Source organism: Esox lucius, chromosome 18 (genome assembly GCF_011004845.1).
Source record: "Esox lucius isolate fEsoLuc1 chromosome 18, fEsoLuc1.pri, whole genome shotgun sequence".
NCBI lineage: Eukaryota > Metazoa > Chordata > Actinopteri > Esociformes > Esocidae > Esox > Esox lucius.
Genome location: NC_047586.1, coordinates 9,395,777 through 9,413,761, shown reverse-complemented (window position 1 = coordinate 9,413,761; position 17,985 = coordinate 9,395,777). Strand labels below are relative to the sequence as shown.

The following is a 17,985-nucleotide window of genomic DNA, read 5'->3' as shown; positions in this document are numbered from 1 at the left end:
ACGGCGGAGACTATTGTACGGCCAGCCATACTGATGTGGGACATGAGTGGACCTCCTGGAGAAAAGGAAAAAAGTCATTATCATGTGGACTTTAGTCATGTTTCATATTTTTTTTTGTCTGTAACTGTTGGCTTATTGGCTGTAATAAAAAATACAAATAAATATTTGAATAAAATGTCATTGTGTAACATTAATGTTATCACAGGTGCGACATGCTATTTAATGTGGTCATATGCATGATATGCTCACAACTTTTTAGATAGTCTTCAGGTGAGTGAGCAAATCCTCACATTTACCCAAGTGATTTTCTGGTTAATCAAGCGGGAGAAAATGTGTGAGAAAAAGCAGAATTCCTTGCCTCAAATGGCTATAATGAAGGCTTGAATCTTCAACACTCCTGAATCTGTTGGAAGCTGTTTTGATATGACATGCCTGCATCAACAAGTTGATATGATGATATAAAGGAGGAAGGGAAATTAAACAAATACAACTTTTCACTTTCCTTTAGACTAATTGATATTACATCTGGATACTGTTCCTTTTCTTTCTTTTTTTACCTGTCTAATAGTTTTTTTTTTATATACGTAATTTATTGGGTTGCATTTTCTTAGGCTGGATTCCAAGTATTATAACCTAGCTAGTGAGTTGTGGTTAGAAGCTGTCTCTGGTTTCCGGAGGCAGATTGACGCTCATTTAACTTCTGCTGTTGCAGTAATGACTCATAGGTGACAGCTCCTTCTCTTTGTCACTGAGGTACATTGTTTATTGTGAACAAGTATGCTGTTAACAGCCGGCTTAGATACAAAAAAATAAGCCCTGGTACTCAGGTTACCTGGCACTAACAAACCTCTTGTTAACCTTTTTACATACCTATGGAAATGGTGGCATCTTTCTAGATTTCCTTCAGTGTCGAATTTTGGAAAGGATGGCTATGTCTCTGGATAAGTTTACCTGCTCGCTGGATGCAAAGACTCTCCCACGAGTGGTGCAGATACAATCTGGATATTACTTCCAAGGTAAGACTGAATACGATATTAGGCCTTCAGTTTTTCTCACTGGACTGAAATGTATGGAGAGCCCATGGCTAAGTATTTAATAATTAAACTGAGAAACTACAAAGAAGTAAATTTTAACATACTTCATTTAAAATATATTTTTCAATGTTAAGTATGGCCTTAACGAGACAAACAAGACTATTCAAATATCGAATACAAATGACTGGTGATTTAATTTTTTATATATTTTTTATTTATCAAAGATAATCTTGTTGATCTTGTGGTATAACTTGTAATGAGTTGACCAAATCACCAGACACATTTTCCAAAATTACAGTTTTTATTTTGAATATTGTTTAAAATCACAGATTATTGCAAAGACTGAATAAATAAAACATAAATAAATGTTAATTAAAAAAAGAAAAACGGACAAGCACTGTTCCGACTTATAAAAAATCCAAGAGATTGTAAATCTTAACGTGGTCTCTGCATTTCATGAATAAACCCTTAAATATTATCAACATTAACAGCTAATAATACATGAGTTATTTATACAAAACCGATTCCAAAAAAGTTGGGACACTGTACAAACTGTGAGTAAAAAAGGAATGGAATAATTTACAAATCTCATAAACTTATATTTAATTCACAATAGAATATATATAACATATCGAATGTTGAAAGTGAGATATTTTGTAATGTCATGCCAAATATTGGCTCATTTTGGATTTCATGAGAGCTACACATTCCAAAATAGTTGGGACAGGTAGCAATAAGAGGCCGGAAAAGTTAAATGTACAGATAAGGAACAGCTGGAGGACCAATTTGCAACTTATTATGTCAATTGGCAACATGATTGGGTATAAAAAGAGCCTCTCAGAGTGGCAGTGTCTCTCAGAAGTCAAGATGGGCAGAGGATCACCAATTCCCCCAATGCTGCGGCGAAAAATAGTGGAGCAATATCAGAAAGGAGTTTCTCAGAGAAAGATTGCAAAGAGTTTGAAGTTATCATCATCATCTACAGTGCATAATATCATCCAAAGATTCAGAGAATCTGGAACAATCTCTGTGCGTAAGGGTCAAGGCCGGAAAACCATACTGGATGCCCGTGATCTTCGGGCCCTCAGACAGCACTGCATCACTTACAGGAATGATACTGTAATGGAAATCACAACATGGGCTCAGGAATACTTTCAGAAAACATTGTCGGTGAACACAATCCATTGTGCCATTCGCCGTTGCTGGCTAAAACTCTATAGGTCAAAAAAGAAGCCGTATCTAAACAGGATCCAGAAGCGCAGGCGTTTTCTCTGGGCAAAGGATAATTTAAAATGCACTGTGGCAAAGTGGAAAAGTGTTCTGTGGTCAGACGAATAAAAATTTGAAGTTTGTTTTGGAAAACTGGGACGCCATGTCATCTGGACTAAAGAGGACAAGGACAACCCAAGTTGTTATCAGCGCTCAGTTCAGAAGCCTGCATCACTGATTGTATGGGGTTGCATGAGTGCGTGTGGCATGGCAGCCTACACATCTGGAAAGGCACCATCAATGCTGACAGTTATATTCAAGTTCTAGAACAACATATGCTCCCATCCAGACGTCTTCCCTTTCAGGGAAGACCTTGCTTTTTCCAACATGACAATGCCAGACCACATACTGCATCAATTACAATGTCATGGCTGCATAGAAGAAGGATCCGGGTACTGAAATTGCCAGCCTGCAGTCCAGATCTTTCACCCATAGAAAACATTTGGCGCATCATAAAGATGAAGGTGCGACAAAGAAGACCTAAGACAGATAAAAAACTAGAAGCCTGTATTAGACAAGAATGGGACAACATTCCTATTCATAAATTTGTCTCCTCAGTCCCCAGACGTTTGCAGTCTGTTATAAAAGAAGAGGGGATGCCACACAGTGGTAAACATGGCCTTGTCCCAACTTTTTTGAGATGTGTTGATGCCATGAAATTTAAAATCAACTTATTTTTCCCTTAAAGTGATACATTTTCTCAGTTTAAACATTTGATATGTCATCTATGTTGTATTCTGAATAAAATATTGAAATCATTGCATGCTGTTTTTATTCACAATTGTACAGTGTCCCAACTTTTGTGGAATCGGGTTTGTACTTCTAATACTTAATATAGTTATTACATTGTTACCAACCATTACTTGTGTTCTTCGTCAGATCCTTAAGCTCACATAGTATTTTGAATTTAGTGCCACAAGAATGGATCCTTTGAAATGCCTTTCTACCAGGTTCTGTGTATGATCTATTTGGAAGAGAGTGGAGTTTCTCCAACGGAGAGCTCCTGAAGATCATCGGGATCAGCGTCACCAGACTCACTGCGGAGCTTCAGTCTGAGGGATCCAAAACTACGACAGTGGATCTATCTCTTGACTACCCAGGTGGGCCTAAAAACATCTTAACTAGGCCTTGAAAATGAAATTGAAAGTCACTGATCAAATGTGTACCATAATGAATGCTTGTCATATACTGTGGGTATAGCTACAACCCCTACTTCCAAAAAAACAACGTTAAATGTAAATAAAAACAGAATCCAACGAAGTGCAAATCATTGAAACCCTATATTTAATTGAAAAATAGTACAAAGACAACATATCAGATGTTGAAACTGAGAATTGTTATTGTTTTTGGAAAAATATATGCCTATTTTGAATTTGATACCAGCAATGCGTCTCAAAGAAAGTTGGGACATGGGCATGTTTACTACTGTGTTGCATCACCTCTTCTTTTAACAGCGCACTGTAAGCGTTTGGGAACTGAGGAGACCAATTGCTATAATTCTGAATGTAAAATGTTTTCCCATTCTTACTTGATATAGGATATCAGCTGCTCAACAGTTCTGTGTGTCCTTTATTGTCTTTTGCATAATGCGGCAAACATTTTCAGTGGGTGACGTGTCTGGACTGCAGGCAGGCCAGTTTAGCACCCGGATTCTTGTACTACAGTCCCATGCTGTTGTAATGCGTGCAGAATGTGGATTGGCATCGTCTTGCTGAAATAAGCAAGACAGCAGCATATATTGCTCCAAAACCTGTAAATATTGTTCAGCATTAATAGTGCCTTCAGAGATGCGCACATCACCCATGCCATGTGCACTAATGCACTCCATCTCATGGATGCTGGCTTTTGAACTGCATGCTGATAACAAGCCGGATGGTCCCTCTCCAGTTTAGTCCATAGGACGCTGCGTCCATGATTCCCCAAAATATTATAACATTTTGATTCGTCAGACCACAGGACAGTTTTCCACTTCGCCTCAGTCCATCTTAAATGAGCTCAGGCCCAGAGAAGACTGCAGCGTTTCTGAATCTTGTTTGTGTATGGTTTCTTTGCATGGCAGAGTTTTAATTTGCATTTGTGGATGCAGCAACATCTGTCTGTGTTCACAGACAGTGGTTTTCGGAATTCTGCCTGAGCCCATGCAATGATTTCCACTTCAGAATCGTGTCTGTTTTTCATGCAGTGCCACCTGAGGGCCCGAAGATAATGGCCATCCATTTTACCTTGAGAAAAAGTATTCTTAAATTTGCCCGTGCAGTTGTTCATAGAATGGTGAACCCCTCCTCGTCTTCTGAAAGACTCATCCCCTCTGGGATGTTCTTTTTATACCCAATCATGTTATTGACCTGTGGCCAATTAACCTAATTAGTTGTGAGATGTACCACCAGGTTTTGTTTTATTAAAATTACACAACTTTGTGCCAGCTTTTTTGAAATGTGTTGCTGGCATCAAATTAAAAATGGGCATATATTTTTCAACAAACTGTAAAATGTCTCAGTTTCAACATTTGATATGTTTTCTTTGTACTATTTTCTATTGAATAAAGGGTTTAAATGATTTGCACATCATTGCATTCCATCTTTCTTTACATTTTACCCAGTAAGGTTGTATTCAGATTTTAATTAATTGATAATTGGCCTTTACTATGTATTACAGCTAAGCACAATTATTAAAACAATGTGTTTTTAGTTAAGAATCTGTTAGACACAAAGATAATTTTTTTCTTTCACATTTACATGTAATGTAAGCTTTTTAATCATTCTAGTGAACATGAGCTAGGTGCAGTGATTTACATTTCTTGTACATTCTTTCAAATTGTGCAGTTTTTACTGTGATGCAGTGGTTCTGCCTGTGGTATATTTTCAGGTCTTTTTAGGATTGTTGCCGACAAGAGGCCCTACACCAGTATACGAGAGATTGTTGACTTGGTGCGTATAAGCCCTGAGCGCCTGGGTCAGCCCGAGTTCTGTTCCCCCATTGATCTGCAGCTGACAGAGGGAACCATCCAGGCCATGGAGAGCTTCAGACTTACAGCACTGAGGACGGAACACGGCGACAGCCATGTTGAATGTGAGGTTATGAGAAAAGACTCCCGGCACACCTTCACTTTGAAGCTTTCACAACCTGGGGAGTTCTATGAGTGTGACGACGACCAGTTCTACACCCTCAAGGAGCTGGTGGAATGGAAAATGCCCAAAGGAAGGAGAAGGACGGTGACTTGGGCCAAGTCTTTCCCATCTAAGGTGAAATGTGTTTGTGAGCTGCCAGAGGATTACAGTGGAGAGTTGGTCCTTACACCTGTCTACGAGCTACAGACTGTGTCCAAGTGTGAGTCGCGAGTAACAATATTTTCAATTTACATCAAAAGTTAGGTGGAAGTCAAAAGGATTTAATTGACAGATAAAAAGGCAAACATTGATTCTCTGAATTTGTATTTCTTTCTCATCTTCTTTTCTTCTTTTTGAGTTAAAGGGATCCCACTAAAACAGTGACAACCTATGAACATAAAAGCTATGCTTTCCTATGAAATTGGTTTCAAAAGCACAGACATATAAATAGTGTGTTTTTACCCAAAGTCCTTACGGTGTTAAATAAATTATAATGCATTTTTACTTCTTAGTTAAAGATTTAAAGTTGCACTTGAAGAGAACTAACGAAAATGTCCTGTTTGCTAAATTTCTACACAGTTCGTAAAATTTCTGTTCAAGTATAAAAAAAAAAACAAGCACTGAATATTGTTTGTGAAAAAATATAGATTTTACAGCTGGCCAACCAAAAGTGAAAGAGAATGGAAAAGTGTTTTGAATAAGCTGTTGCTGTAACTCAGCTAATGTCCACAAGGTTAACACGTACACATACATACAGCTCTGGAAAAGGTTAAGAGACCACTTTCCTTTTCAGCTTTTTTGGAAAGGAAATCTTTTACGGAGCTGTATATACTTGCATATACTTTTACATATATATGTATATACTGTACACACAGTGAATATACAGTCCAAATCCAGAAGTATTTGGATGAGGACACATTTTTATTTATTTTCCATCTCTTCATTCAAGTACTTTCAATTTGAAATGATACATATAATTGGAGGGTTTCTAAAGTGGGACCTCTTGCCAGCAGTCTTGTCTTCAGCATGTTAAAGGTATGCTCAATTACATTCAGAACAGGTGATTCAATGTTTTACAGTGGAGTGGTATGCCATTTAATTTTTCTGCTCACTTTTTTCTTGCTATCACTCTAATACATGTTAGTGTTGTTCATATACTGTATCTCCACAACATACTTTTCTAGAACTCAGCAGGCTCTTTTAGGTACTTTTTGGCCTTTATGTTTTTGAGACTAACTGGTGATTTTGCACCTTGCGGTGAAGACTTCTGCAAATGGTAGAGGCTGAAACATCCACATCTTCTTTCTAGAGTGTTTCTGATCTGTCCGAGAGTTTGTCATGGTCAAACTTACCAGTGCTTTATTTTTTCTTCTTTATGTACCAAACAGTTGATTTTGGCAATCCACATTTTTTCTCTGATCGATCTGCTTTATGATGGCCAGCTTGACTTGAACTGAAATATCTTTGGTGTTCATGCTGTTGACACCAGCAACAGACTCCAAATGCAATACCTAAAATCTAGACTAGACATTGGCACCTCTCTTGTGAATGCTTTAAAATATAAACAAACCTACCTGTCAAATCAGAAACAGCTGTGTCCAAATACACACAACACTAAAATGGGGAACTATCTACAAAATGTGTTGTAATTATTAAACGGTTCACGTGATATTCATGGGCATCCACTGAAATTAAAGGTGATAGTCTGTACTTAAACCCCATAGTCAATGCACAGTATAGTGTCATCAGCATAAACATTTAAATAGTTCGATATTTATATTTTTTAAAGTAACAAATATAGATTAAATCTTGTCTGTAATAATACTGTGGGATCTATTGCTGAGGTAATTTTGAAATGTATTTTCTATTTATAATTAATTTAGAAAATGTTATAAATGGTATATTTTACTTTGACATTCTAGACTTGTTTGTGTTGATCAGTGTTATAGACCTGAATGTTGTAACACAATAAAATAAGCCAAAGTCCAAGGGGGAATACTTTTCAGAGCCAGTGCATTCTTTCGCTGCTCAAAAGCCCTGACTATACTTATTCCAGACCTGTATCCGAATTTCTTTGGGATTCGTAATGTTACCCAACACCGGAGAAGAATATACACAAGAAAATCATTGGGGAGTTGCGTATAAATATAAGGAAATTAGAAAAAAAAACATCTTTCCCCTTTAAAAATAGTTAGCATTTATGTGCTTTTGTATGGTGGAAATCTTCCAAATAGCTCTGACAAGTATCTTGCCAGCTTCCTTGCAGTTCACAAAAGAGCTAACAACCTCGCAATTTGTCACTTGCATTCCACTAACTAGTATACACTAACAAATTTGCCCAGTTTTGGAAACTATTTTAGAAATGTTGAAACATCCCACCATCCTAAATCCATCAAGGCATTTGTCATGGCTTAAATCTCCTTAACCTTGGACTCACTAGAATATTCTGCAGGAAACACTTCAAAATTATTGTGTCCAAAACTTAACAAGCTTTTTCTTCTTGGCTAACCATACCGAAGAACCAAGAAACCTAGAAGTCAATATTAAATATAATCAATAAATAATGCAAATTTGACTCTGAATTTATTAACAGTTTATTTGCAGCATTCACATGAATGAAATGCTTAACAGAAATGATCCTGTTTCTGTTCACAGTTGGGAAGAACGTTGTTTTCATCCCGTCAACCCTTGATATTGAGGTCTTGGACGTAACAGAGGAATGTGATGGTGCCTGTTTCATGGAGCCCTTGTCCCTCCCTGATGTCTTTGCCAAGCCAAGCGAAGTGTTTCCCCTCAAAGCTGAGGTCATAGTGCCCCCAGCGCAAATCCAGCAGGAATTGGCCTTCCTGGCTTCCTCTAGACAAATCATTGTCCACGGTGCTTACCAGGCCAAGAGGATCCTGGCCTCTGAATTACGCAGTGAGGCCCAACGACGCTTCCTCATCCCAATGTCCTACAACGGCAGGTTAAAGCGCAGGCCCCGCACATTTCCTACGGCGTATGACCTGGAAGTGGCCAAGAGTGACATGGAGCAGCTGCATGTGGTCGCCACCAGGGCCTTTGAGACCCACTATGAGGGGCTGTCCTCTGTGTCCATGGGCGACCAGTTTATGGTCCACCAGAGGGAGACCAGTGAGGTTATCTATGGAGGCAAGAGAAAGACAGTGGAGGCGTTGGCCTGTAAGAAGATGGTGGGCAAGACCTACGAGGCCATGCTGATCCCTATGTGTCTAGACGGGGGCTTCGTCGAGGTGATCCACGACAAGAAGCAGTACACGTTCCCAGAGGTCTGCCAAAGATTCTCCCTGCCCTTCAATGTCAAGGTGTCTATGAGGGACCTATCAGTAAATAACGATGTCCTGGCGGCAGCAACAGGGCTGCAGTTGGAGGAAGAGATCACTGATCCCTACCTCCTGGTTTCCAACTTAGACCTGTCCCAGTGCTGGGAGGTGCCGGTAAACCGTACCAACATGACTCTGCAGCACCTGTCTAGGTGGACTGGCCCGGAGCCACCCCGGGGCCAGGCCTTCCACTCTGTAGTAGAGGAGATAGGAGAGGACTGCTACTTCGTCCTGAGGAGGTACGTCAACGCCAGCGTGCTGCCACCCCCACGACCCCCCAAGAGACCACAACCCCCCTCAGAGGATAAGGCGAAACTACAGCCTCCCAGACCAAAGAAGCCTGACACCCCCTCTCTGAAGGTAAATCAATCATTCGTTATAGCTTGTCATGCCCTAAATAATTAAAGACGAAAACAGCAATAGCTGTGAGAATTAAATGAAATGTTAGAATCAACTGAAGAGCTCTCAAACAGCCCACTGCAACCTAAGTTAATATCTTGGTTGCACAATATCAACAGTGCCTGAATGTTCCACAGATAGGCCGTTCAAATTGGTTGAACGCCAACCATGTTGGTTGGAGGGATGTCAGATAGGGTTGAACTGGCTCATCATGTTATAGTGAGGTATTTTGACTTTTCGGTCACTTGCAAGCCCAACTGTGGCCTGGTGTTTTTTTTTGGAAGACACGTACCAATCTTCAACCCTCCCGAGCCTGCTGGGAGTTGCTGTGTGGAGGCAAGGCCATACTCACACAAAAAAAAAAATTTGAGGGGAAAATTAAGTTATTTTCTTTGATTATGTTACTTTGATTATGCGTTGTCTGTGTTATTCTGTTACAGAGCCCGGATACAGCCAAACCAGCCATGCCTAAACCGAGCTCCTCTGTCTCAGGTGATCAGAAAACATTTCTACCAAGAAAGGAAACATTCAACACCAGTCTGGTCACAGTTCCTGAACCGGGCACACAAAAAGGTTTGTCTATGTATCTACATATACATTAATAATCAGCTATCACTGTAAATCCTTAAATTTAACATGTTTAAAAAGACTTAATGTATTTCTCACTGTCAAACTTGAATCATATACCAGGGTGTGTGTGTGTGTTCTCTCTTCAGACATTGGAACGGATAGCAGAATTCAGCATCAGACTTCTGAACAGGATAATGATGAAATTCATGATTATGACTACATTTATGAGGATGAACTAGACACCATTAGGAGAAAAATGCATGACCAAAGTATTCATAGCACAGACAACAAGAAACTAGGAAATAAATGTTCTTTGCACACTGTAAATCGGGTTTAGAGAATGAATGGTTCTAATAAAACCAAAGCATATTTGTGTGAGGATTAATTCTTGTAATGTAATAATATTTCAAGTACAATATATTTATGTAAGCTATTAGGCCCTTTATGCTTTTATTTTACCTGTATTTTACCAGGTGCATTGACTGAGAAAACATATGAATCAATAAATAATAATTTGACAAAGAGGATGTATGATTACTACATTGTGTGTGTTATTCAGAAACATTAAACAATTTATTACAATGAATGGTATCTGAAACTATGATTGTGACAGGTCTTCACTGAGCTAGTTAAGAGAGTAGATCAGAGCAAAATCGTATTTTTAACCAAAAATAAATATTTTCACCATCTTGTGCTCAAAGGGTTGGTTTCAGAACCAGATCCTGTATACCTGAGATCTCGGCCCTTGTCAGTCTGGCTGAGTGCCACATCTTCACCAGAGATCCTACTGTCACAAGGAAAACAAAAGTGTGTAATATGTGGGTTCAACTGTTGTCAACAGCAATGCAATTAATGTATGTAACCACCAGGGGGAGACTACAGATTCCACACTGTTGTCACTCTACCATCTCTGAAACTAACATTTCACTCTACTTTTCATACAAAGCAGAGGCAATAGCTTACTGTTTTATAAACCCTTGCTCAACCAGGAAGTTTCTGCCCGTACCTACACAAACCCCAGTTAGCCAAGAAATTCACCACTTAAAGTGAATGGTTTTGATGACATCGAGCATATGTTGGCACATAATATTGTATAACATTTTCAGAGAGTGGACATCCTTTTAAAACTCTGGGCTACTATCACACAAACAACCTTCTACATCAATAACAATTTGCTTTGCTGGTGGCATTTAGTACCTCTGTAAGACATTAAAAAAGATTTACCCAGCATGCTGTGCTTACAGTGTAACCCTCTTTACGTCTTAGAGGGTATTACACATTCTTCTGGAATCTAGTAATGCTTTTCATCATCATTTTGGGAGCTGTAATATATTGCTAGAATATGTCTGCTTTGAGTGCAGCTGCAGCTGCACTTTTACCCAAACATTCAGAATGTATGTTTAAGTTTTGGCTCATGATAATGCTGCAATGTTTATAAACCTGTTTATTTCCTTTTGTTTTCTTCGCTAGTAGCTACTTCATTGAGTACAGTATACCTACTATTGTTGGGTTATATGTGAGGTTCTGTTCTGTTTGGTTTTGCGTTTGTTCTTGAATGTAGCCTGTTCTGTTTTCTTCCTTTGTCCTTGAATGTAGCTTGTCCTTTTTTGTTTTCACCTGTTCGTTGTTAGCCCTCGTTAGCACCCTGTTTAGTTTGCCCAGTTCTGTTAGCCCTTTGTCAAGTTATTGTGTGTGTGTTATGCCTGCCGTTATTTCTTTTTGCCTACCTGCCTTGTTCCTGCAAAGTTTTTCCCCTGCCTCAGATTCATTATTTATATTTTGTTGTCATTTAACTCCGCATCTGGCATCCTGCTTACCCCAAAATGTTACAATATGGTTGGTCCCATCTATAGCAATCGTAAGAAGCACTACCACATCACTTACACATTCATGTCTAAGATGATGGTCATTTCCAGCGACAAATTCTGTCTTGCGTATACCAGTGGTGACATAATCTACCCCCAGACTCTGGTCCCTGGGTTTACTGACTGTACTGTATCTGTGCAGCGACCTGCCTGAACCTGGGCCGGGAACGCTTATCTCTGTAGTTAGGCAAATCAAGAGGAGATAACCTTATCCACTAACCGAAGAACACAAACTTTATTCAGTGATGCAATATACATAAAATTGCCTGAAGGCTTTCAAAAAGCCATTGGGAAGCGCTGGTCTCGAGTGATACGAGATGTTTGTTCTTAAAGTCTCTGTAGTACATAGAGCATTGGCTAATGCACATGGTAATCAAAACAGCCTGTTAGACATCTGGCTGTGTTAGGAGCTAATGAGTCCCTTGGTTTGGAAGGTGTGGACAGCATCACTAGCACAGCCTGAAGTACAGTTTACCCATGGAGGAACGGCTCACAGGGACTGATAGGAAAACAGTCCTAATGACTAGGCTATGGTTATAGTCTCTCTAATTTAACACTTTCTGCATGAAACCATTACATCACTGCCTGAACAAACATATTGGATACATAAAAAATTATAAAAATGTTCAAAATATTTCACAGAGTATAATGAACATACTAATATTTTTTTGTTTAATGAACATACTATTTTTTTTATTTTCTAACATTATTTTTTGAACATTCTGTTTAAAGGTGTTGGTAGTTATTGATGTACACATTTACAATTACATAATTTTGATATGAACAGAAGCATGGCTTTACTAATACCTCATTTCCTACTAAGCCTAAAATCCATCAATGCGACCATGGTGTGAATCATTTAAAAGGTATCTAAACTCACCGTGAAACGGTACTGTACATTTATTTCCTGCAAACGACCTACAGCACAGTAGTGATGATTTTGGTGAAGATCTTCCTCTGGCATTATATCCACGTACTGTACTATCCACTTAAAAGATGTGACTTCATCATGCTTGCTTCCAAACAGCATAGCTAGCTAAAAAAGTTAATTGTCAACACCAAACGTTTGAATTTATAAAACATGCAAGGATGGACATTGCAGTCAGGTTGGCATGTTACATTAATATGGAGAGGGGTGAACTTCTCCCACCTCTCAGAATTGAACAGTAATTGTTCAATCAAGTCTGCATGCAGACAAGAATTGTAAAAACATTTGTCTGTACAAAAGGGGACAATTTTACTTGTGCAAAATGATTGTTGTTTGGAAAACTACAGTATTGTACTGTAAATCTACAGTATGTGGAAGCGATAACATACACAGTTAAACAATATAAAGGGTATGGTTTGCCCATGTTTGTCTAAAAATCACCTATGATATGTGTTAATGATAAATCATTCTATACAATCCTTTATGATAAATGTTTCTATGATCCCTCAGATAAAATTCCTAGTAACTTGAAAGTGCCTGGCAAGGACAACTTAATGAAATGGCTGTGTTCTGTTTATCCTACTGCCATATCAGTAAAAACAAATAATCCAGGCCCAAGGTGGATTTGGAGCCCCCATACCGGTTCAAGTGGAAAAGCTGATGGTACTGTAGGTTACAGCTCTAGTTTGTAATCATCCATTCATCTTGAGTAAACTCATGAAGATATCTGGTAGTGAAGTTCTAGGTGTTATTTTAGCAATTTAGGTAACCACAGCTGAATATGTAACTAAATGTGTGGCTGACTGGACAATGACAGACACAACCATTTCTATTAAGTGACTGTAAACATTGCCTTGCAAAAGTATTCAAACCCCTGGCTACGGTAATTATCCCAAATTATTGACACACAAAAAGGTACATTGAGATTTCATTTCTGTTTGATATTTTATTTTGAAACACTGATACTCAAAATACCTGTAGTGATATACCTGTAGTGATATTACTGATATTTTGGGAAACAACCTAAAAGTTATTGTTACTTGCATAATTATTACACCCCCTCACATAAATATTCCTAAAAATCGCCTTTTTCTGCTTTAAGTCTTGGGATAATACAGTTAGGTCCAAAAATATTTGGACACTGACACAATTTTTATATTTTTGTCTCTGCACACCACCACAATGGATTTGAAATGAAACAACCACGATGCAATAGCAGTGTAGACTTTCTGATTTAATTCAAGGGGTTGAACAAAAATGTCATATGAAACGTTTAGGAATTGCAACCATTTTCACACACAGTCTCATTATTTCAGTGTCTCAAATGTAATTAGACAAATGACCACAATGATTGCTTGAAGTCTGGAAAGCTTGGACATCACCAAATGCTAGGTTTCCGTCTTTGTGATGCTTTGCCAGACCTTTACTGCAGCTGTTTTCAGTTGTTGTTTGTTCATGGGTCTTTCTGCCTGACGTTTTGTCTTCAGCAAGTGAAATGCAGGCTCGATCGGGTTGAGATCAGGTGATTGACTCGCCCATAGCAGAATATCACTCCCTCTTTGTCTTAAAAAACTCCTGGGTTGCTTTCGCAGTATGTTTTAGGTCATTGTCCATCAGTAAAGTGCCGTCCAATCAACTTTGCTAAATTTGGCAGAATCTGGGCAGACAATATATCCCTATACACTTCAGAATTCACCCAGCTGCTTCTGTTTTCTGTCACATTTTCAATAAACACTAGTGACCCAGTGCCATTGGAAGCCATGCATGCCCATGCCATCACACTGCCTCCACCATGTTTTACAGATGATGTGGTGTGCTTTGGATCATGAGCCATTCCAAGCCTTCTCCATACTTTTTTCTTCCCATCATTCTGGTACAGGTTGATCTTAGCTTCATCTGTCCAAAGAATGCTGTTCCAGAACTGGGCTGGCTTTTTCAGATGTTTTTTGGGTAAGTCTAATCTGGCCTTTCTATTCTTGAGGCTTATGAATGGTTTGCACCTTGTGGTGAACCCTCTGTATTTGCTCTCATGAAGTCTTCTCTTTATGGTACTATAGACTTGGATAATGATATGCCTACCTCCTGCAGAGTGTTCTTCATTGGATGTTGTGAAGAGGGTTTTCCTTACCATGGAAAGGATCCGACGATCATCCACCACTATTGTCTTCCGTGGACATCCAGGTCTTTTTGTGTTGCAGAGCTCACCAGTGCATGCTTTTTTCCTCAGAATGTACCAAATTGTAGATTTGGCCACTCCTAATGTTCCTGCTATCTGATGGATGTTATTTTTTGCAGCCTGTTTCACATGCATTGAGAGCTCCTTTGAACGCATGTTGTGGGTTCACAGCAACAGCTTCCAAATGCGAATGCCACACCTTGAATAAACTCCAGTCCTTTTACCTACTTAATTAATTAATGAAGGAATAGCCCACACCTGTCCATGAAACAGCTTTTGAGTCAATTGTCCAATTAACTTTGATCCCTTGAAAAAGAGGAGGCTCCATATTAAAGCGCTGTAAACCTTTCCTCCAATTTGGATGTGAATTTGAGGAAGGGTTCTCTTGCAGTATTTCTCTGTATTTAGCTCCATCCATTCTATCCTTAATTTTAATTTGATTCCCATTCCCTGCTGATGAGAAGCAACCCTATACAGCAGGATGCTCCCACCGCCATACTTCTCTGTAGGCATAGGCAGAGTTAGGTTTGGGCCTCATGCCTCAAGACACTGCACCCCTATAGTGAAGTAAGGTGGCGCACTTTGGGTTTTGGCCAAAAATACCTATTTTGTTTTCATCTGACCACCAAAGCTTGTCTCACATCACAACTGGCTCACTCTCATGCTTTCATACGGTACTTTTTGAGTACTTTCTTTCTTGACACCCTCCAATGTTGGCCAGTTTAAAGCAAAGCTCTTGAATTATCGACACAGTTACTCCACTCCATGCGACTTAACTCTGTAGCTCCTTCAAAGTGATTGTTTGCCTCTTTGTGGCTTCTCTTATACAAGTCTTCTTGTTTGAGGGCCGTTTTGAGGGCCATCTTCTCTTGGGCAGTCCCATGACGGTGTGGTGAAACTCCCACTTCCTGATTATTGATCCAACTGTGTTCACTGGGATACACCCCCCCCCACCAAAAAAAATAGTTTATCTCTAACTTATGTACAATGCTCTTCGGTATTAATTTTCCTTCAGATTCAGTGCCTAAAATTGTATCTTTCAAGTGGTGGTCTCATACAAACTGTGACAGCCATTTTAATTAGGGATCCACTGATATCGATACCAGTATCAGGCCGATACTGGGCTCATGTACTTGTACTCATAGAAATATTCCGATACCACATCATGGAAACATAAAGTGGAACTTAAGGGGGAAAAAATGTATACATGGCACGAAAAGGAAATTATTATTTTGACCAGTAATAATTTTTTTAATCTACCAGTCCCTTTGGCAGGCGAATAGCATCAATGAACTGAATGGCTTTTGCCACTGGCCGTTTTAATAGCTTATTAGCGTGAAATACGCCTACTATATCTTACTACTTGGAAAGGTCATAAGAATTGAGCAATTGCTAGTGAGACTGAAGACGAACTTTAGACTGACAAAGCTATTTCATTTCATGGCACAACGTTTGTTTTTCTTTGATTCATGAATGACATTGATACAATAACTATAGGTGACAATAACGTACTTTTTCGCAGGGGTGGGTAGAGTACTGAAAATCTGTACTCGGGTAAAAGTACTGTTACTTGTCCTAAAATGTACCACCTGAAAAAAATACTAAATTAAGAGTATAAGAGTACTTGGTCCAAAAAGTACTTGAATAATAGTTACATATTTTGTTCAAGTCATTATAACACCATAGGAACAATTTTTTTTAATTAAAATTATTTAAGAAAGTAAAAACGCAAACTGCATTTTTAGTGTTTGAATAGGCATTTGTTTTCCAGAGCCCATAGCAATGCAGAATAGAAAAACAAAATAAATTGCAAAAGTAAATAATACTGTATACTTTCTATTATTAATCTGTGTTGCAAATAAGATTATTGCAAATTAAGGCCATCATACATGTTACTGGTAAAAAGTATTCATCTTGTGTAGTAAAGCTCATTACATCTTGTCAATCAAATATTTGTTGTTAGTAAGTCAGGTCTTGGGTGGAATTACTGACTGCATTGCAACTAAGCCACCTGGTTAGCAGCAATTGCTTTCAACTAAAATTCTACTAGCTAGATTGGTTGCTAACTAAAGTGCATTACTAATGCAGTGTTATTATATGTTGTAGGTTAGCTAGAATATTACATTATCATTAGGATATATTACATGTCGTTATACTGTACTTGTACTTGTTCAATGACAAAAAAAGATAGATATAATAATAGGATTTAACCGGCTGAGTAGCGCTAGCCGGTTCGCTAACCTTGCCTCTGTGCTTGCGGAGCTATGATGATGAGTTTTTGAAAGCATAGTCTTTCGGAATAAAAAGACAAAATGATATCTCTGTTTGCCTATTTTAAACTTAAATCAAAACATGTCATCCAACTGTGGCCAGGGATTGGAATTTCCCTCGTCAACGTCCTCCAATTGACAACTTTCCATGTCGGTGTCTGTCATTTAATGTCGTGTAATTCATATTTTGTAAAATCAAATTCTCCGAGTGGCAAGCCTCAAAATGCACTCATCCAGTATATCTTATGAGTCTAACAGGCAACTGCCTGACACACCGTTCGGCGCCTTGCCCATCCAATTCCACATCAAAATGTGTAGTCCAGAGGTTGATGATTGGTTGATTGTAAGGAGGTCCAACTTTCTGTCTGGTTCTTTCTCCACCGACCGCGAAAAACCAAAATCACAAAGGAATGATTTTATTTTGCAATTAGTCTGGCATTAAAATGGAACGTTAATTTACTTTAAAAACATAGGAATAGGTATACTTCATAAAGTCAGACAATTATTCTCCCTGGAGGTAAGGGGAGTGGTTATGACTATCTCAGCTTAAGTGCGCTGCTACAGATTTTAAATGGTAGAGTGATTTTCATGGCTGATTGGTCAAAGGGATATTGTGATCATCCTTATGGTAATCGACTATAGGTACAAAAGCACAAGTTTCATGTTAAAATGTGTTCTGCACTGGGATCAAAGACAGAAGAATACACAACTGATGTTTCAGGAGTGGCATGGCTCGGTAGGTATGATGTGAGGACCATAAAAATAATTTATACTTGTATGATGCATAGAAAAGAGTAACATATTAATTTGGAATGGCAAAGCATATGCCTGAAATATGTCCTAGGAATACACAACAGTAAAGTACATTTTATAGCATTTTGAGAAGAAATAACAATTTTATAAAAACATGATTACACAAATAATTATTAAACTAAACATGTAAACAAATATTTTAATCTACAGTTATGTTGAATGTGACAATATTACAATTTTCTTTCTTCAGATAAGTTGTTATTAACGACAATA

At 38.5% G+C, this 17,985-nt stretch overlaps 1 protein-coding gene across 1 annotated transcript; it reads left to right on the top strand.

The window, feature by feature from the left end:
- The first annotated feature begins 738 nt into the window (after positions 1–738).
- themis (thymocyte selection associated) lies at positions 739–10,240 on the top strand. Its single transcript, XM_010882914.3, has 6 exons — positions 739–1,016; positions 3,254–3,403; positions 5,169–5,630; positions 8,066–9,111; positions 9,591–9,723; positions 9,867–10,240. Exons 1-6 carry the CDS (start codon positions 926–928, stop codon positions 10,055–10,057), a joined length of 2,073 nt encoding a protein of 690 aa, XP_010881216.2. The 5' UTR covers positions 739–925; the 3' UTR covers positions 10,058–10,240.
- The last annotated feature ends 7,745 nt before the right edge of the window (positions 10,241–17,985 follow it).

Excerpts from the sequence above, each read along its gene's own strand:
- themis (XM_010882914.3), top strand. The coding sequence starts at position 926 with ATGGCTATGTCTCTGGATAAGTTTACCTGCTCGCTGGATGCAAAGACT. Across the intron at positions 1,017-3,253 it reads ATCTGGATATTACTTCCAAG|GTTCTGTGTATGATCTATTT; the intron begins GTAAGACTGAAT and ends CCTTTCTACCAG. Across the intron at positions 5,631-8,065 it reads GCTACAGACTGTGTCCAAGT|TTGGGAAGAACGTTGTTTTC; the intron begins GTGAGTCGCGAG and ends TTCTGTTCACAG.